This window comes from Gigantopelta aegis, chromosome 12, assembly GCF_016097555.1.
Source record: "Gigantopelta aegis isolate Gae_Host chromosome 12, Gae_host_genome, whole genome shotgun sequence".
NCBI lineage: Eukaryota > Metazoa > Mollusca > Gastropoda > Neomphalida > Peltospiridae > Gigantopelta > Gigantopelta aegis.
The window spans coordinates 36,118,789-36,142,027 of NC_054710.1; the positions used below are offsets into that span (position 1 = coordinate 36,118,789).

At 37.0% G+C, this 23,239-nt stretch overlaps 1 protein-coding gene across 1 annotated transcript in view; it reads right to left on the reverse strand.

Moving 5' to 3' along the window:
- Positions 1-8,523: 8,523 nt before the first annotated feature.
- Positions 8,524-23,239, reverse strand: part of LOC121386287 (nuclear hormone receptor HR96-like) — a 204,482-nt gene continuing 189,766 nt past the window's right edge. The window contains exons 3-4 of the mRNA XM_041517138.1: positions 11,358-11,475; positions 8,524-10,146 (exon numbers count right to left, since the gene is read on the reverse strand). Of these exons, the coding sequence (XP_041373072.1) occupies positions 9,083-10,146; positions 11,358-11,475 (1,182 nt within the window). The 3' untranslated portion in view covers positions 8,524-9,082. The remainder of the gene's footprint in view (positions 10,147-11,357; positions 11,476-23,239) is intronic.

Here is a 23,239-nt window from a genome sequence, read left to right on the forward strand (position 1 = left end):
TTAAAATAGCACTTTCATCGATAACGAAAACAAAACAATATTCATTGAAGTGTAAAATGGAAATGTCATAATTTACAACACTTCTTCCCATAGCTGCCCTTTCTAACAATCAACGTTTCGATACCCGTTTAAACATTTCCTCTGGGGCATGCAGCTACTACAAAACATGATAAACATTTAAAACATGATAAATATGACCAAAACGAAACACCAATGCAGTGATCAATAAAATTAGTATTGTTTTTGTTTAACGACACCACTAGAGCACATTGATTTATTAATCATCGGCTATTGGATGTCAAACAGTTGGTAATTATGACATAGTCTTAGAGATGGACCTTTTTATATACACCATCCCACAGACAGGATAGCACATACCATGCTCTTTGATATACCAGTGGTGGTGCACTGGCTGGAATGAGACAGGGATCGATCCTAGACTGACTGTGCATCAGGCAAGGCCTTACCACTGGGCCTGCTATGTTTACAATGATTTGTTATCTACAATGCCATGCAAACAATCAAGTCAATATGAAAGATGGCCATGGTATACTTGTAGATGGAAGAAAATGATTTGTGTACATTTTGAACATGTATATTTAACCACAAATAAAATGTGTTGAGTGTGTCGTTAAAGAAAAAAAAAAATTCTTTCCATTTCAAACATTATTATTTGTACTGTTTGCAATTATAATAATAGTTTTTTTGTCGTTAATTTATGTTTATATGCAAATCTGGGCTACAAATCTACGATTAAAAACAAAATAATTATAGGGAGAAAAAATATACCGATACAAATATCATGTTCTTTCATATTTATTGAAATACATATTCCATAATTTTGTAATTTCATGCTAATAAATTAATACTACAAACACAATCATATAAAGGTTACAGTTGCTAACTGAATGTAAAGTTACTGTTGTGTGAAATTAGCCCCAAATCCATCAGTTTAACCAATCACATCTTCTTTTTTAGTATTACAAATTTGTTTATTGCCAATACTTATTTTGTCGAATAAAATAACAGAATATAAACTGTAGTATACTGTCACTTTGTCGAATGAATCCACTGGGTATAAATTATACTATACTGTCATATTGTCGAGTGAAAAGACAGTTTAACTATAGTATGATGTCCCTTTGTCGAATGAACCCACTGGGTATAAACTATACTATCTCTTATTTTGTAGAGTGAAATGACCAAGTACAAACTACATTGTATAATATACTGTAAATTTGTCGAATGAACCGACCGAGTATAAATTATAATACCATATTTTGCGGCCTATAAACAAGATGCGGTTTATAAAACGGTGTGCTTTAATTATGAATTTTACGGTAACTGCCATGTATATAGACCGCACCTTTTTTTTTTCATTCTTATAATAATAATATAGCATACCAAACGACTGTTTATTAATTAAGCAGGGACAGAAGTATTACAATGGAATGGCTCTTTATTGTCTAGGCAAACTAAAAACAATACAACACTTGTGTATTGTTATACTTACGGTGTTAAAGGTATACTGTCATTTTGTCGGGCGAAAAGACAGAAATTAATGATACAATACCAGGCTTTGAGCTGTCGCTTGTTAAAGCGCCAAATGCAAATTAAAATTAAAATAGAATTTGGCAATATATTTCATTAACAATTCACAAAAACGCTAATTAAAAAATCATCTGTCTATTGATGTACTGCCATTTTTGCTGTTTGGCTGAATGAAACTTGAATTTGGTGACAGATTTTCGTAGAAAATTCACCAAATTGCTAATTAGTTTTTGGGCTTAACTCTGCCTAAATCCTGCCATGCTGTCACTGTGTTGAAAGAACTGACTGGGCAGGGGTGGCGCAGTGTAAAAAATAGCGGCAAGGCTCGAGATTGCCAGACTCTCCTTTCAAATTACCTGTGTGGAACATTTTCACAGATACAACAAATATGAACAAAAAGGTGATACAGCCATGCCGTACCTCTTTGAAAAGTGGTGCCATACTGTCTGTGTCACCCTTGCTGGGTATAAACTATGCTATATTCTCATTTTGTAGATTAAAATGACCAAGCATAAACTATGTAACACTTATTTACAGATATGTGCTAGGCTCACGCTACCAACTACCAGCAGAAAGTTGGCCAACTCGACGGTTTCGTTGTAATTTCCCCAACTCCCGATTTAAGACATGTTTGCTCAGATTAACAGTGGGTTATATATGATGAGAATCGAGTTGTAAGAGTGCTCAGACTAGCAACTGGACAGTCGTAGAAGTTGTGACAGCAGAAAGTTGACCAACCTTCTGCTGGCAGTTGGTACTCTGTGTCTAGCATAATAAACAGCGGCAACATATACAAAAATAATTCCTGTTAATATTATCACAACATTTGTCTGCTATGACATATAACTGTTGAGCAACTTGGAAAGAAGAATGCACAAATTTTTTCAATATTAATAAAACACCTTTTTATAAATACATTTGTGTATATGCCCTTCAAAAAAAAAAAAAAAAAAAAAAAAAAAAAAAATGAACCCCCACCCCGAAAACAACCAAGAGGGTGGAGGCAGAGAAAATCTTCACAAGAACAATTAAAATCTCAAATTTCAGTAGAATAATATTTATATACATGTTGTATGTATTAATAACAACTTCATTATAAAGATCCCCTAAAAGGCCTCAGAAAACAAAATATGTGAAAAACCGATAAACATCCATCACAAAATCCAATTGTATCACAAAATCCAATTGTACAATTTCTATCTAATTAGCACAACAATTATTATAACAACTTTGTGGGTAAGGCCCGTTAAAGTAGTCTTTGAAAACACTAACAATGGCCTCAGTGACGCAGTGGTTAAGCCATCGGACATAAGGCTGGTAGGTACTGGGTTCGCATTCCAGTACCGGCTTCCACGCAGACTAAGTTTAACGACTCAGTGGATAGGTGTAAGGCCACTACACCCGACTTCTCTCTCACTAACCACGAACAATTAACCCACTGTCCTGAGCAGACAGCCTAGTTAGCTGAGGTGTGTGTCCAGGACAGTGTGCTTGAACCTTAATTGGATATAAGCACGAAAATAAGTGTAAACAACGACGAGAGAGGAAAAACAACGTACGTATGTCTTCACAAAAACAATCAAATTATTCAGTTGTCGTTGGATACACCGGTAAGTAACAACATAGACAAATGTAAAATATATCTACGAATAACCCCTTTCAAAAAAAAAAACCCGAAGAAAAATCAAATGCAATAAATTTACTAATGACAGAACATATTGGTAAACCAAGCAGGTTTCATACATCACACAGAGAAAATGGAAAAACTGAAATGCATTTGAATTAGGGTCTTTCCACAAATAAACAAGGGGAGGTGGTGCAATAGGGTCAGATTAATACTGTTGCATGCACATGTGTGCACACACACATACGCACTCACTCACACACGCACACACACAGATATACGCACGCACTCACACATACACATGTGCACACAGATATACGCACGCACTCACACATACACACACACACAGATATACGCACGCACTCACACATACACACACACACAGATATACGCACGCACTCACACATACACACACACACAGATATACGCACGCACTCACACATACACACGTGTGCACACACAGATATATGCACGCACTCACACATACACACGTGTGCACACACATACACAGATATACACACGCACTCACACATACACACGTGTGCACACACATACACACACACAGATATACACACGCACTCACACATACACACGTGTGCACACACACACACAGATATACGCACGCATTCACATACACACGTGTGCACACACATACACATATATACGCACACTCACACATACACACGTGTGCACACGCATACACAGATATACGCACGCACTCACACATACACAGATATACGCACAACCTCTCACGTACACACGTGCACACACATACACAGATATACGCACGCACTCACACATACACGTGTGCACACGCATACACAGATATACGCACGCACTCACACATACAGTGTGCACACATACACAGATATACGCACGCACTCACACATACACACACATACACAGATATACGCACGCACTCACACATACACACATGTGCACACATACACAGATATATGCACACACTCACACATACACACGTGTGCACACATACACAGATATACGCACGCACTCACACATACACAGATATACGCACACACTCACACATACACACGTGTGCACATGCATACACAGATATACTCGCGCACTCACACACACACGTGTGCACACGCATACCCAGATATACGCACGCACTCACACACACACGTGTGCACACATACACAGATATACGCACGCACGCACACATACACACGTGCACACACATACACAGATATACGCACGCACTCACACATACACACGTGTGCACACATACACAGATATATGCACACACTCACACATACACACACACACAGATATACACACGCACTCACACATACACACGTGTGCACACACATACACACACACAGATATACGCACGCACTCACACATACACACGTGTGCACACGCATACAGGGCTCTAACTTAATGGTGGCACTGACGGCAATTGCCGTCGTTGAGATATGAATTGCTGTAGGTAGAGAGCATTACTGATGGCACTTTTGTGTCGTTGGTAAAACTCCTCAACAGTGGCAAAATATATACACCTGGTGTACATAATCTGCCAATATTTAACGTTTTCACATTTGAAATATGTCTACCGTTCAGTCATGTTTATTTTCTGCAAATGTCACTTTAAAAACAAAAATGCCATAGACAAGTTTCAAAATTGCTGTTTCACTCATTGCAATTCTTTTAAAAATTGCCGTGGGAGACAAATTCTAAAGTTTGAGCACTGCACATATACGCATGCATTCACACATGCACACGTGCACACACACATACGCACGCACATATATTATATAAAACAAACGAAAATAGCACTTGGATGATGAGCACTATGCTGCAATATTTCAACCCTGTTCTCTCTACAACAATCAAGGCATGCCTGTTTTTGTGTTACATGTGTATTTACAAGTGAAACCCCTCTAAACCGGACACCCTCGGAACCAAGTAAAATGTCCGGTTATAAGAGGTATCTGGTTTAGAGAGGTTAAGTTCTGTATCGATTTTTAAAAAAGGGCTGTTAAAAATGTCCGGTTTTGAGGGAATTCCGGTTTACAGAGGGTCCGGTTTTGGGGGGAATTCTGGTTTACAGAGGGTCCGGTTTTGGGGGGAATTCCGGTTTACAGAGGGTCCGGTTTTGAGAGCTTTCACTGGACCATGCTTAAACATCTGCTTTTCAGAAAAAACAAAAAAACACCCAGGCCTATATCATTAAGTTCAGCCAACATTTTTTTGTGTGCTAAAAAACCCACCCTAGGCCTATCGATATGTTCAGTGAGCTAAACTTGCTCCAGATTTTGCAAATTCAACCCACTGTATTTCTGTTTGAAGTAAAATTTATACATACAGTGAAACTCCTTTAAACCGGACACCCTCGGAACCAAGTAAAACGTTTGGTTTTAAGAGGTATCTGGTTTAGAGAGGTTCTCTTATGTACAGATATTTAAAAAGGAGCTGCAAAAAACGTCCGGTTTTAATGGAATTCCAGTTTACAGAGGGTCCGGTTTTCAGAGTTTTCACTCAACATGTACATATGAACGTCCAAAGGAATAACCTATGATGTCAAATTTATGTTAATCTGATATTTTCAAATTTTGAAGTTAATAACTCTGCAATCGTGGAATATTTATACCTAAGCAAGCATGATTTACCAACAACTCTTAATGGTCAACAGGGTCGTACCTAGGAATTTTTTTTGGGGGGGTGGGGGTGGGGGGCAACCAAGTAGTCAATAGTCTAAAACTCCTTAAACAGTTAAGAACAGAATTTTCTTTAAGTTTCTATAATTTTTTCCGTATTTTTTTCTAGGGAGGGGGGCAACTGCTCCCCTTGACCCCCCCCCCCCCTCACCCACCCACCCCCCACTAGCTACGGCCCTGGTCTACCATAATTATAGGTTTTTATTTTATTGAGTCATTGTGACCTTGACATGCACGACCTAAATATAATATTGACTATCTGGACATCATAGGTTATTATCTTGGACTACACAGAGGTTACTACTTAAAAGAACAACTGGTGCAAGGGATCTTTTTATACACATCTTTTCAGACATACTTATGTAATGCGAGTTGGATGAGAATGGCATGTAGCACATACCCTTATGTAATGTGTAAACATACTTATTGAATGTGCATCACGTTCTTATGTTATGTGTACCACGAACATTTACTAACACAATGTTGCACATTATGTGTACCATATTTTAATGTAAGGCATAACACACAGACTTATATGTGTTGCACATTAATGTTGGAATTTTTCGAAAACAAAGAGTAGCACTTTAGCAGTGGAATCTACAGACAATTCTAATTTCCATTTAAACAAATATTAACACCCATTATGACCTGGTGAACACAGTGTTAAATAACACACAATAACTGCTATATACAAAACATAATATTTAATATTTCCTATATTAAACTACGTAATCTGAGGTAACCCATTCGTAGGCGTGGATATATATATATATATATTTGTAAGTCATCTGGAATAGGCATTATATCTTACACACACACACACACACACACACACACACACACACACACACACACACACACACACACACACACACACTCTAGACACATACACACTAACACAAAAGTTGAAAAATAAATGGTGCTATACATATATATACATATACATATACATATATATATATCACATGTGTTATAAATATATTTCATATACAACCCTGTAACATCACAACTTTACAAGACATTAAATTATGGTTCATCTCAAGAAGATAATTATTTCTTGAGCAAGAGTAAACATGGTTTGCTAAACTCAGAACTACACATACCCTGCATAACAATATGTGGCCTAATTTGCTCAACTCAGAACTACACATATCCCGATATAACAATATGTGGCCTAATTTGCTAAAAGACTCTAAAGATGTGAGGGAGCGGAACGTAGCTCAGTGGCTCAGCGCTCGCTCGATGCATGATTGGTGTGGGATTGATCCCCACCGGTGGGCCTATTGGGCTATCTCTTGTTCCAGCAAGTGCACCATGACTAGTATATCAAAGGCTGTGGTATGTGCTATCCTGTCTATGGGATGGTGCATATAAAAGATCCCTTGCTGCTAATCGAAAAGAGTAGCAGGTTTCCACTCTCAATATCTGTGTGGTCCTTAACCGTAAATAAAATGTGTTGAGTGCATCGTTAAATAAAACATTTCTTTCTTTCTAAAGATGTGAAATCAACTTTCATAATTACCCCCCCCCCCTAAAAGTAAAAATAAATAAATAACCATGTTTTGGCTACCGTAAACATATTTTGTGCTCATTTTCTGAAAATTTATTTTGTGTCGCTCATACTTGCACGCATAGATGGTCACCTCAACGAGTGTGTGTGTGTGTGTGTGTGTCTATATATATATATATATATATATATATATATATATATATATATATATATATATTATTATTATTTTTATTAATTTTACAAAAAAATTAATTTGTGTTGATTAATTTTTTTTTTTAAATTAGTAAATATTTATTATCATGCATTGAGTTAAAAAGTTAGTTTGTTTTGTTTAACGACACCACTAGAGCACACTGATGTATTAGTCATCGGCTATTGGATGTCAAATATATGGTCATTTAAAACAGTTATTGAGAGGAAACCCGCTACATTTCTTCATTAGTAGACAGGGATCTTTTATATGCACCATCCCACAGACATGATAGCACATACCATGGCCTTTGATATACCAGTCGTGGTGCACTGGCTGGAATGAGAAATAGTCCAATGGGCCCACCTACCGGGATCGATCCTAGACCGACCACACATCAGGTGTGTGCTTTACCACTGGGCTATGTCCTGCCCCAAAAGAAAGAGAAATTTAACACTGAGTAAAGTGCAATAGTTGATGCCGATTTCACCATCGGATAAATAATGCCTAAATTTAGCTTTTTCCATGTTATCAAAGTGAGACAAAAAGTAAAAAACCCAACAAAAACAAACAAACAAACTTCAGTAAATCCCGAAAATCATGAACATGAATGTAATAGATTTAATTTTCACACACACAATCACGGAATAAGCTCTTAATATTATACCTAAGTGACTAAACTAGGATCAAAGATTTCTACAGAATTAAAAAAAAAAAAATCTGAATAAAACAATGTCTAAACCATCTAATAAATTTCATTTGACACAAATCTCTCTGAATAATCATCACTAACTAAACATTGTTTGAAGAATTTCATAAATAATAATACAAAAGAAAAATTTCCGAAATGTATTAACTTGTGTATTACACAAAAATGTGGAATAATCTCTTAATATTATACACATTGTTGGCAATTAATATTGATTTCCAACACAATGTAATAAATTTCATATTACACACACATTTGTGGAATAATCTCTTAATATTATACATTATTAGCTAAACTGGGGTTGAAAAATTTAAATTAATTTCTAACACAATGTAATAAATTTCATATTACACACACACTCGTGGAATAATCTCATATTACATGCCATTAGCAAAATTTGTGTTGACGAATTAAAATTAATTTCCAACACAATGTAATAAATGTTATATTTCATACACAATTGTGGAATAACCTCTTTAATATTATACATTATTAGCAAAACTGGGTTCAAGAATTAAAATTAATTTTTAACACTGTAAACATTTATATTACTTACACCTGTGGAATAATCTCTTACATATTATACATCATTAGATAAACTTCGGATTGAAGAATGAAAATTAATTTCTAACACAATATAATAAATTTCATATCACACACATAGACACACACACACACACGTGGTATAATTTCTTAAATATTATACATCAGGTTGAAGTATTAAAATTAATTTCTAACACAATGTAATAAATTTCATATCACACACACACATACATACACACTCGCACACACACTTGTGTCATAATCTCTTTCAACATTATACATCGGTAGCTAAACTGGGATCGAAAATTTCCACGAGCAACGGTTCGATATCGTCTATCTTCATTGTCAGCAACATCTTCGTGTGCACCTCATTGATGTTTCGCAGATCCGTCAACTTCATCACGATGCGCGCAAACATCGTCTTCTCGTCGGGAAACCTCAACTGTGTGTAGTTCTGCAGGACTCCCGCGTAACTCTCCTGAATCTCCATCACCTGTTTCTGGTTCATCAGGTTCCCGCGATCGGCCGAAAACAGCGACATTAATATCAACACCTTCAGAATAACGAGATCCCCATGAATCGTGGTCATCAAGGATTTTATGAATTTGGAATATGTGATGAACAATTTTGCCGACTCGGCACTTCCTGATTTCAGGACTTCGGCGCTGATTTTGTCTGCGATTCCGGCCGACTGGCTGCCAGAACTGGAACCGGGGCCTGAGAGACAGCTTAACGTGCTGAGCGACCAGGTTTCCGTGTACGGGTCAAAGTTCACCGCCGACCGCAGCATCATTATATCGACGACGGAACTTTTCAACAACACAATCTGGTCCTCCTTGCAGAGCTTTTTGAAAAAGTCGATATTTTTTGCAAATTTAATTATCCGCCGAACAAATCCCTCGGCGACGTTTATGAACTCCGTCGGGTTCGTTGGTAGCACCTTCAGTGATGTGGTCGTCTCGCTTAAAAACGAGCTGATCTTGTGAGCTCGCAACACCTCCTCTATGACCTTCTGATCAGTATCCTTCAGCTTGTCGATGGCAGCGCTGACAAGTTCTTGACTCTCCGACCACGGGGGCGGTTTTGAGACGCTTTCGGTCGAACTGTTGGAGCAGCAGCTCGATCCCTGGTTGAGGAATTCGTTTTTTAAGCTGAGTAAATAGTTGCTGTCGCCGGCGATGGAAAACGGCAGATTCGAGCCATCGCCTGATAAAAGAGTTTTGGCCTTGGCAAGGATATCCGGTGTTAACTCGGGGTAACTTCCATCCGGGACCTGTCCGTGACGTCGTAGTTTATTGATCACAATCTTTTGTTTTCTCACACGTTTCTGCTCGTCGTCTGTTAATTAAATTTTTTTAATAATACACAACAATTTTGCAGAAATAATAAGCATTCTGAAATCTGAAAAACTAATTTTCGTATCTCTGAGTTCAAGGTCGATAACTCTGTGAAAAATGGATAAATTGCCATGTAAGTCAAAGTTTATCTGTAACAGTATATGATATAGCAATACACAAAACTTAAGTTCAGTATCTTGAGACATTGCAAAAAACTAAATAATAATTTAAAAAATAGACCAGGCAGCAACAGAAACAGAGAGTTGATAATAGACCAGGCAGCAACACAGAAACAGAGAGTTGATAATAGACCAGGCAGCAACACAGAAACAGAGAGTTGATAATAGACCAGGCAGCAACAGAAACAGAGAGTTGGTAATAGACCAGGCAGCAACACAGAAACAGAGAGTTGGTAATAGACCAGGCAGCAACAGAAACAGAGAGTTGATAATATACCAGGCAGCAACACAGAAACAGAGAGTTGGTAATAGACCAGGCAGCAACAGAAACAGAGAGTTGATAATAGACCAGGCAGCAACACAGAAACAGAGAGTTGATAATAGACCAGGCAGCAACAGAAACAGAGAGTTGATAATAGACCAGGCAGCAACACAGAAACAGAGAGTTGATAATAGACCAGGCAGCAACACAGAAACAAAGAGTTGATAACAGACCAGGCAACACCACAAAAACAGAGAGTTGCTAATAGACCAGACGACAACACAGAAACAGAGAGTTGATAATAGACCAGGCAGCAATACAGACACAGAGAGTTGATAATAGACCAGGCAGCAACACAGAAACAGAGAGTTGATAATAGACCAGGCAGCAATACAGACACAGAGAGTTGATAATAGACCAGACGACAACACAGAAACAGAGTTGTTAATAGACCAGGCAGCAATACAGACACAGAGAGTTGATAATAGACCAGGCAGCAACATACATGCAGAGAGTTGATAATAGACCACTCCAGCCAGCAACATATAGGTAAAGAGTTGATAATAGACCAGGCAGCAACATACATGCAGAGAGTTGATAATAGACCACTCCAGCCAGCAACATATAGGTAAAGAGTTGATAATAGACCAGGCAGCAACATACATGCAGAGAGTTCATAATAGACCAGACACCAACATGTAGGCAAAGAGTTGGTAATAGACCAGGCAGCAACATACAAGCATATATTGATGACAAGAGACTGATACATACTGAGAATCATGTCCCGTCTCATGCCCACCGTGAAGCACTTGGCGAGTCGACACCGTTTACAGAATGACCGGGATTCTACATTCACGTCGCACTTGCCCTCACAGCGCCCTCTGATAGTCTGAAAAACAGCAGCACGATTAGTGTCTGATATCAACAGATGCGGAATGATTAAAATTAAAAATCTTCTTCTTTATTTCCCCTCTTTTACTTGCTCTGAAAATAAAATGAACGGTTAATGTCACACTTGCCCTCGTAGCGCCCTCTGATTGTCTGAAAAACAGCAGCACGGTTAGTGTCTGATGTCAACAGTTGAGGAATGATTAAAATTCAAATTCTTTTTTTCTTCTTTTCCTTTTACTCTCTGAAAATAAAATGAACAGTTAATGTCACACTTGCCCTCTGATTGTCTGAAAAACAGCAGCATGGTTAGTGTCTGATGTTAACAGTTGAGGAATGATTCAAATTCAAATTCTTTTTTTCTTCTTTTCCTTTTACTCTCTGAAAATAAAATGAACGGTTAATGTCACACTTGCCCTCGTAGCGCCCTCTGATTGTCTGAAAAACAGCAGCATGGTTAGTGTCTGATGTTAACAGTTGAGGAATGATTCAAATTCAAATTCTTTTTTTCTTCTTTTCCTTTTACTCTCTGAAAATAAAATGAACGGTTAATGTCACTTGCCCTCGTAGCGTCCTCTGATTGTCTGAAAAAAGTCTTCCGATTAGTGTTTGATTTCAACATGTCAGCAATGATTAAAATTGAAATTCGTCTTTCACTCACATTGAAAATGAAACACCGGTAACTGGTATAGTAAGTGTTTGGTGATTTGAGATATAAGACATGAAAACATCAGCACTTCATATCATGAGGTTATAGTCATTAAATTTAGCTGTCTGTCTCTCTCGCTCTCCCTCTCTCTGTCTCTCTTTTTGTCTCTCCCTGTCTCTCTATTTTTGTCTCTCTCTCTCTCTGTCTCTCTCCCTCCCTCTCTGTCTGCCTCTCTCGATCTCTTTGTCCTTCTCTTTCCCTCTCTCTCACACAAATCCACACACCTCTCTCTCTCTCTCCCCCCTCCATCTCTCTCTCTCTCTCTCTCTTTTCCTATCTCTCTCTCTTCCTCTCTCTCTCTCTCTCTCTCTCCCTCCCCCTCCGGGACTCTACTGAGTTTTCAGCCCTAACAACACTTCTGTTTGTTCCCCCCCCTCCCCCCCGACAAAATAAACATAGAGCCTGCCTTTTCCTGTTAATTTAAATATTATCTTACCTTAAAAATATTTTAAATATAACACTTTATATAAATAAATACATTTCAAATTACCTATGGCCGAATTTCATCTGGCCGTTGGAAGAAATAATAAATTTGTACACATCAGTTATGAAGATAATCACATTCTATGCAAGACAATGTAAGTAAATTTTAATTTTAATAACGTAAAATATTTTATTTGTCGAAAACCTTTCATATAATGGCTACAAACTTTAAAATGTCTATCTGTGTTAAGAGGCCTCATTCTTATTCTCCCAAATCTAGTATAGTATAAAAACTGATTTGTATACAGCAGCCACCTGCTTAAAAAGGACACTTATTGATACTAACGTCCATCTGTGTTAAGAGGCCTCATTCTTATTCTCCCAAATCTAGTATAGTATAAAAACTGACTTGTATACAGCAGCCACCTGCTTAAAAAGGACACTTATTGATACACCCTTTGGTGGTTGCTTAATACAGGTTTCACTGTATACACTCACACCCCCACACCCATGCACACACACACTCACCCACACCCACGCACACACACACTCGCACACACCCACTCGCATATATCAAGGCTAAATATATTCCCATGACAGTATTGCAGAAAGATAAAAATTTATTATTTAAAATGTTAATTTCTTGTCAGCAAAACCAATATACATGTTCATGTAATTCTTTTTTTTTATACCCGATTCCCCCCTCCCCACCCCCCCCCCACACACACACTGTATACACGTATATCAAGGCTAAATATATTCCCATGACAGTATTGCAGAAAGATAAAAATCAATTATTTAAAATGTTCATTTCTTGCCAGCAAAACCTATAAAATTCTATGTTTTGCTAAATATATTCCCATGACAGTATTGCAGAAAGATAAAAATCAATTATTTAAAATGTTCATTTCTTGCCAGCAAAACCTATAAAATTCTCTGTTTTCGACATGTTTTTTTCCCACCCACCCACATACACAATGTATATGAAGGCTAAATATATTCCCATGATAGTATTACAGAAGAAGAAAAAAAATCAATTACTTGTCATATATAGCCAGCATGGAGTATTTAAAATGTTAATTTTTTGCAAGCAAAACTCTATTTCTTCGACATGACACCATATACACACAGTACAAATGTATATCAAGGCTAAATATATTCCTATGACTGTATTACAGAAAACAAATCAATAACTTAAAATGTTGTTCATTTCTTGCCAGTGAAACTTATATATATATTTCTTCAACATATGTTAAAGCCTTAGATAATTATCTTGTTTGGTCCTTTCATGACACTCCCCATCCCACCCCACAGTACAAATGTATATGAAGGATAAATATTTCCCCATGATGGTATTACAGAAAACAAATCAATCATTCAACATATGTCAATACCTTAGATAATTATCTCTTCTGGTCCTTTCATGACACCCCCCATCCCACCCCACAGTACAAATGTATATGAAGGATAAATATTTCATCATGATGGTATTACAGAAAACAAATCAATCATTCAACATATGTCAATACCTTAGATAATTATCTCTTCTGGTCCTTTCATGACACCCCCCATCCCACCCCACAGTACAAATGTATATGAAGGATAAATATTTCCCCATGATGGTATTACAGAAAACAAATCAATCATTCAACATATGTCAATACCTTAGATAATTATCTCTTCTGGTCCTTTCATGACACCCCCCATCCCCCACCTCACCGCACCCCCCCCACCCCCACCCCCCACACACACAGTACAAATATTTTCCCATGACAGTATTAAAGAAGGAAAACAAATCAATAATTTAAAATGTTGTTCGTTTTTTGCCCGTGAAACGTACATATTTCTTTGACATATGTTAAAGCCTTAGATGATTATCTCATCTGGGCCTGTGCTTATAAAACTTTTATAGTCCAGACTCTAATGACGTCACTCACGTACAGTTTGTATGGCGTTGTCATGACTATTTCTTTAACGACACCCGACTCTTAATTATTAAGAGTCTCGAGTCTAGACTCTGAAGTTTTTATAAGCACTAAGCCAGGTCCTTTCATGATACCCACCCCCCCCCCACACACACACACCCCACACACAGTACAAATGTATATCAAGGCTAAATATTTTCCCATGACGATATTTATAAAAAAAAAAAAAAAAAAAAAAAAAAAAAATCAATTATTTAAAATGTTCATTTCTTGTGGGTGAAAGTTAGATATTTTTCAACATATGTCAAAGCCTCAGATAATTATCTTGTCTGGTCCTTTCATGATCCCCCCCCCCCATCCCCCGCACACAGTACAAATATATATCAAGGCTAAATATTTTCCATTGACAGTATTACAGAATGAAAACAAATCAATCATTTTCCCATGACAGTATTACAGAAAGAAAAAAAAATCAATTATTTAAAATGTTGTCCATTTCTTGCCAATATTTTTTTTGTATAGATATTTCTTCAACATATGTTAAAGCCTGAGATAATTATCTTGTCTGGTCCTTTCAGATGTTCCGAATGTAACAAGACCTATTAGTCTTACGACAGATCTATATTAGCCACGAGTTCGTGACGATTCAAGTCTTTGCATTACATCTCTTTCGACTTAACAAGACGTCTCTAATTGGAGTTCATCCTTCAAAATAGCTTGCGTATACTGATGGGAAGACATTTAGGGACGCACGGTATTTGAGCTCAAATTTAATCCACTGCTATAGTAGTTATATGTCTGTAGAGAATTCAGAGAAGTAATGTGGGACTCGATATGTTGGACCGACCTCGGTGGTGTCGTGGTTAGGCCATCGGTCAACAGGCTGGTAGGTACTGGGTTCTGAGAAGTAATGTGGGACTCGATATGTTGGACCGACCTCGGTGGCGTCGTGGTTAGGCCATCGGTCAATAGGCTGGTAGGTACTGGGTTCGGAGAAGTAATGTGGGACTCGATATGTTGGACCGACCTCGGTGGCGTCGTGGTTAGGCCATCGGTCAATAGGCTGGTAGGTACTGGGTTCGGAGAGGTAATGTGGGACTCGATATGTTGGACTGGCCTTGGTGGTGTCGTGGTTAGGCCATCGGTCAACAGGCTGGTAGGTACTGGGTTCGGATCCCAGTCGAAGCATGGGATTTTTAATCTAGATACCGACTCCAAACCCTGAGTAAGTGCTCCGCAAGGCTCAATGGGTAGGTGTAAACCACTTGCACCGACCAGTCATCCATAACTGGTTCAACAAAGGCCATGGTTTGTGCTATCCTGCCTGTGGGAAGCGCAAATAAAAGATCCCTTGCTGCTAATCGGAAAGAATAGCCCATGAAGTGGTGACAGTGGGTTTCCTCTCTCAAAATCTGTGTGGTCCTTAACCATATGTCTGACGCCATATAACCGTAAATAAAATGTGTAAACATTTCTTTCTTTTACTGACAGGAACACGGTTTAAATTCCCAGTACAGAACATCAGTTGTGGTACTACAGTGAAACCTCATAAGATCAGACCTTTTTAAAAACCAGTACTGAACTTAACCTCTTTAAACCAGATCCCTCTTAATACCGGACATTTTTAGTGGGTAGTGGTTTGAACAGTCAAAACACGTTGTGGCTTTTCTCTTTTATAAATAAGGGAAGGGACGTAGCCCAACGGTAAAGGGCTAACTTGATGCATGGTCAGTCTCGGATCGATCCCTGTAGGTGGGGCCATTTGGCTATTTCTCATTCCAGCCTGTGCAACATGACTATCCTGCTATCCTGTCTGTGGGATGGTGCATATAAAAGATCCTAATGGAAGCTATTAATGGAAAAATTTAGTGGGTTTACGCTCTAAAACTATACGTCAAAATTACCAAATGTTTGACATCCAACAGCCGATGATTAATAAATCCTTGTGTTCTAGTGGTGTCGTTAAACAAACTTCTTTTTTGATATATGGCTCTCCCCATGTAATATTTTGTTTCACCAAAGCCACTTGACCCCCGCCCCCTATAAAATAATACTTTTCCTGTTATAATGATGTAATTTGACCAATGTTATCAGATTTTATCTTTCTATTTCTGTTTGTCTGGTTTGGTAATAAATACTAGATAGAAAAAACATCTGTTAAAAGAACAAACAGCAATGACTGGGTGTTTTTTTCCTTTATTAAAAAAAAAAAAAGAGACAAAAAAACAAACAAACCAAGACAAACTAGATAGAAAACCATCTGTTAAAGAATGAAACAATATAGCAATGGCTGCATTTTACTTTATTGAAAAAATAAACCCAAAACCCCTGAGGCAGACTAGATTGAAAACCATCTGTTAAAGAATGAAACAATATAGCAATGGCTGCATTTTACTTTATTGTAAAAATAAACCCAAAACCCCTGAGGCAGACTAGATTGAAAACCATCTGTTAAAGAATGAAACAATATAGCAATGACTGCATTTTACTTTATTGAAAAAATAAACCCAAAACCCCTGAGGCAGACTAGATTGAAAACCATCTGTTAAAGAATGAAACAATATAGCAATGGCTGCATTTTACTTTATTGAAAAAATAAACCCAAAACCCCTGAGGCAGACTAGATTGAAAACCATCTGTTAAAGAATGAAACAATATAGCAATGGCTGCATTTTACTTTATTGTAAAAATAAACCCAAAACCCCTGAGGCAGACTAGATTGAAAACCATCTGTTAAAGAATGAAACAATATAGCAATGACTGCATTTTACTTTATTGAAAAAATAAACCCAAAACCCCTGAGGCAGACTAGATTGAAAACCATCTGTTAAAGAATGAAACAATATAGCAATGGCTGCATTTTACTTTATTGAAAAAATAAACCCAAAACCCCTGAGGCAGACTAGATTGAAAACCGTCTGTTAAAGAACAATAAAGCATAGCAATGACTGCATTTTACTTGGTAGACCTGGGGTTGCGAACAGATTTGTAAACTTGCCCATGGGAATATGCCTTTAAGATTTGGAATCATGAACTTTAGCATTGGTCTATCTTCTTGTATAAACCAGAATTACATTTTCAAATTGTTAGGAGAGGCCTTGATATAGGCATTTTGCCTGTTTGCCAATCCCCAACCTGCATTATAATTGGGAATAAATATTGTTTAAACCATTTAACTTTATTGAAAAAACCCCAACCAAAAACCACTGAGACAAAATAGATGGCAAACTGTTAAAGAACAAAATAGCATGTGTTTTACTTCTTTGAAAAACAAAAACACTCACAAAAAACAAAAAGAAAGAAAGAAATGTTTTATTTAATGACACACTCAACACATGGCGTCAGACATATGGTTAAGGACCACACAGATATTGAAAGAGGAAACCCGCTGTCATCATTTCATGGGCTACTCTTTTCGATTAGCAGGAAGGGATCTTTTACATGCACCATCCCATAGACAGGATAGCACATACCACAGCCTTTGATGTACCCATCATGGTATAATAAACTGATTCAGTAAATAAAGAATGCTTGAATCATAATTAGCGTTATGCACAGATATAAAAACAGAAAATAACATTTTACCTAAGCAGGATAAAACTAATATCCTATGGTATTAATCTATTTTTATTTTTATTTGATATACCAGTCATGGTGCACTGGCTGGAACGAGAAATAGTAAATAGTAAACAAAAAATATATTCAACCTGACAACTTCATTGTTTTTCACTATTAATACACTGACATTGAGTATCATTGTAGGAAATGAATGACATTTTCTAATAACAAAGGTTTTTTTTAAAGATTTAAAAAGGAAAGATTTCCATTGATCTTGAATATCATAATTGTATTCTGCCTCAGTGCATAGTTTAAACAAAAGAAAGAAGAAATTTATTAAAATTCAAATTTAAATTAAATACACATGTATGAATGCCATAGATGTTCATTTCAATACATATTTAAAACAAAAACACAACTTAATAAAAATAATTCAATTCAAAATTTTTTACCAGGGAATTTCTTCTTTTTTAACCATGCACTGAGATGAACATTCATAGATGTAACTACAAACCAAGTTTCATTGATGTAGGATTTTATAGAACAGTTTATGAGAAATGTGAAAGTTAAAAAGTTTGTCCTGTCTGTGGGATGGTGCATATAAAAGATCCCAGTGCATGATGACTGGTATATGAAAGGCCATGGCATGTGCTGTCCTGTTGTGGGATGGTGCATATAAAAGATCCCAGTGCATGATGACTGGTATATGAAAGGCCATGGCATGTGCTGTCCTGTATGTGGGATGGTGCATATAAAAGATCCCAGTGCATGATGACTGGTATATGAAAGGCCATTGCATGTGCTGTCCTGTCTGTGGGATGATGCATATAAAAGATCCCAGTGCATGATGACTGGTATATGAAAGGTCATGGCATGTGCTGTCCTGTTGTGGGATGGTGTATATAAAAGATTCCTTGCTACTAATGAAAAAAATGTAGCGGGTTTCCTCTCTAAGACCAGATGTTAAAATTACCAAATGCTTGAATTCCAACAGCCAATGATTAATAAATCAATGTGCTCTAGGTTTAATGTGTAGTGTAAAAATCAGTCAGGCAAGCATTAGCGATCAACGGTTGGCTGAACTTGCCCTGGTTGTGTGGTTCGGTTGCAGATGTCCCGTGGTCCAGTTTGCATGCTTGGTTGATCACTTGTCAAACCATCTGTCATAGAAGCTATCTGCATCACCAACTTATATTAACATCTTTTACTCGGTTAATTGATGTATGGTGAAACCTGTCTAAACTGAATCAAAGTTTGTTTTGTTTGACAACACCACTAGAGCACATTGATTTATTAGTCATCGGGTCTTGGAAGGAAGGAAGGAAATGGTTTATTTAACAACGCACTCAACACATTTTATTTATGGTTATATGACATCAGTTATATGGCTATTTCTCGTTCCAGCCAGTGCACCACGACTGGTAACTCAAAAGGCTGTGGTATATACTATCCTGTCTGCGAGATGGTGCATATAAAAGATCCCTTGCTGCTAATCGAAAAAGAATAGCCCATGAAGTGGTGACAGTGGGTTTCCTCTCTCAATATCTGTGTGGTCCTTAACCATATTATGTCTGACACCATATAACTGTAAATAAAATGTGTTGAGTGCGTCATTAAATAAAACATTTCTTTCTTTTTTACTAATGGAAAAAATATAGTGGGATGTGGTATGTGCTATCCTGTCTGTGGGATGGTGCATATAAAAAATCCCTTGCTACAAATAGAAAAATGTAGCACGTTTCCTCTCTAAGACTATATGTCAGAATTACGTTAAATAAATCTTTCCTTTGTTTTGCATCAATGCACTGATGTAGTTTGGACAAATTCTTTAGTTCAAGCCCTGTCCTGCTGTTACTACATGTCACAGAAGAAAGGAAGGAAATGTTTTATTTAACCACGCACTCAACACATGAAGTATACTATAAATATGTAAATGCTTATTGAAAACAGTGTGGTACATATTTGAAATATGCCAGTTTGCTTGGTCTAAACAAAACATCACTGACATTGTTTACAATTGTCACAAATGAAAAGGACAATGATAAAACAATCCCCTAGTTAAAAAATTGAATTTGGCTACAGATTTGGTGATTTTTTTTCCTTCTTTCTTTCAAGGGTGTGTGGGATTGTCTTGCTTAAACCCTACCATAATTATACTAATGAAAAGAAATAAAGGATCACACAGATAGCAACAAGAAATAATGATTGCATTAAAACTCAATTCATATTGTCCGAAGTTGACTGGGAACATATAGGCAGCACATTCAACACTACAGACATTCAGTCCCACATTACAACTTGGTATGAAGACATTACTACGCTAGTAGTGAATTAAATTTGGTCTACAATTTGATGTGTTCCCTTATTTCTTTCCATCAGTATAATTCCACTTGGTATCTGCCAATATATCAAACAGAACTTTCTTGCTCAATGTTATTTATATCTGAGTGAATATTACAGAGTCTAAATCCTAACATTAATATCATCAAGGTATTGATGAAACAACAGCACCTGGTGTACACATATTGACGTAGTAATTAAAAGTCATATTTCATTGTTTTAACCAACATAAAACAACCAAAAATAGCTACATGTGTGTAACAAATGGGGAAAACAACTGAGAGGAAAAATCCCAATAAAACACGAGTATCAATACATCATGATTAGTTAGGAACAGATATTGATTGAACAGAAAGGTTTTCTTTGATGGAAGTTCATTTAATTGTAAAGAAAAATGAAGATGCTGTGTGTTGTTATTGATATTGATAATGATGTTAATGATGTTGTTGATGTTGTAGATATTGTTGTTGATTATGTTGTAGATGTTGTAGATATTGTGTTGATGATGTTGTTGATGTTGTAAATGTGGTTGTTGTTGATATTGATGTTGTTGTTGATGTAGTAGATATTGATGTTGTAGATGTTGTTGATGTAGATATTGATGATGTAGATATTGATGTTGTAGATACTGTTGTTGATGTTGTAGATATTGTTGTTGATGTTGTAGATATTGATGTTGTAGATACATGTATTGATGTTGTAGATGTTGTTGATGTTGTAGATGTTGTTGAAGATATTGTTGTTGATGTTGAAGATATTGTTGTTGATCTTGTAGATACTGATGTTGTTGATGTTGTAAATATTGATGTTGTTGATGTTGTAGATATTGTTGTTGATGTTGTAGATATTGTTGATATCTTTATTGTTTATGTTGTTGATGTTGTTGCAATTGTTGCTGATATTGTTGTTGATGTTTTAGATATTGATATTGTTGATGTTGTTGTTGATGTTTTAGATATTGTTGTTGATGTTGTAGATATTGTTGATATCTTTGTTTATGTTGTTGATGTTGTTGCAGATATTGTTGTTGATGTTTTAGATATTGATATTGTTGATGTTGTTGTTGATGTTTTAGATATTGTCGTTGATATTTTTAATATTGTTTTGTTGATGTTGTAGATATTTTTGTTGTTGACAAGGAAAATACAAAAGATATTAATTCATAAAACACTGGATTTTGGGGGCATTTCAGGTATGGGTATCAGCATGGGGTGGGTGCAACCTCCCCCCCCCCCCCCCACTCTTCCCAGCGGTGTCGGCCCAGGATGTATAAAATCTGATTTTGTGTAGTACCGGTTTGCCGAATTATGAATGTCCCGAGAAGTAGAAGGAACTAATTGGTTTACGTGTTCTGCATTGCAGTGTGAGCCGTGTTTTCTTTACCAATGAAATGAGAAGCGTTTATAGTCTAGCATTACTGTTCGGGGTAGCAATTGAGCAGGCGCTTGTGTGTGTTTTCTTTTCTTTTATTGTTATTTCTTCTTTTTCTTCTCAGTTTTGTTTCATTTTGCTCGTATTGGTCTCTACTGTTTTAAAGGATTACTGTCCTGGGTAGTATTGTATATCTGCTCACAATGCTGTACGCACTGTATACCCCACCACACTATCAACTAAATAAATATATTATTTAATACTATTTTTTACTCAACTGAAAATTGCACCAACTATGTTAATGTTAAATTCATATCCTGAAATATATATTTTTTTTAAAATAAAAATTGGTGCATTCTAAACTAATTAATTGTTTACCCCCCCCCCCCCCCCCCCCCCCATTACCTTTTGGACTAAGGTCATACCATTAAAATTTCCAAATTATCCCCATCATCTCAACTGCTCCCCTCCCATCCCCCCTCCTGCCCCGGAACTGGCCACTGGCGATGTCGGAGACTAGATCCAGGGTTGGCGTGCCTGAACCTTTAAGGATATGGGCACGTTAATAGAGTTCCCAATTCCAATTCCCCACCACACAATTGAGAGGCTATTTTTAAAATTTTCCATTAAACTCAGTGTATTTGACGTTGTACGCGCAAAAAGCAGAACTACATGCAGCATCAGAATATATTGAACACGATGATGTACAAAAGGTGGTAAGGTGTGCTTCAGCCCTTCCGATGGTTCCGCTAGACGAAGTTGAGGACGTTTGGGCTGACACAATTGCTGACAGTCCACAGAATGAAAAGGTAACATTACTGATGGACTCCAGAAATGTGGAACCACTTTGGCAATGACGACCACCGGACAAATAACAATTTGAAAGGATGACACCATAAAATAAATCAAATCGCCCAGAAGAGTCATCCAAACATATTTGAGGTGGTAGGTCTATTTAAACGTGAGCAGTCTACAGTGGAAGTTAAAACTACAGCAGTTAGATGGTCACTGGCGAGGTCCGGCACGAAAACGAAAATACCGCACTATCAATGCCAGAATCCGGCTCTCAAAATGAAACGTGGAACTGAATTATGGAAACAATTAATGTGTTACTGAAGTTTGAATAAAAATGTTATACTACTTTTAAATTGGATAGTTTGTTGTATTAACATATAAAAATTAACAAACAGACACTGTCTGAGACAGACATAGATACAAAGAGACAGACACACAGACGACGGACGGACAGACAGACATATTTACACCAGAGCCGTTAAAACTTAGGTTGGAGCTGATATTATTGTGTATCATTTTAAAATTTATTTTATTTTATTTATTTGTAATACCTACAACATAACCAGTGGCACGAATTCTTAATGCTAATAACTGCACTGTGGTACAGAATTAGTTTGTTGTTACCTTTTTACTGCACACACCAT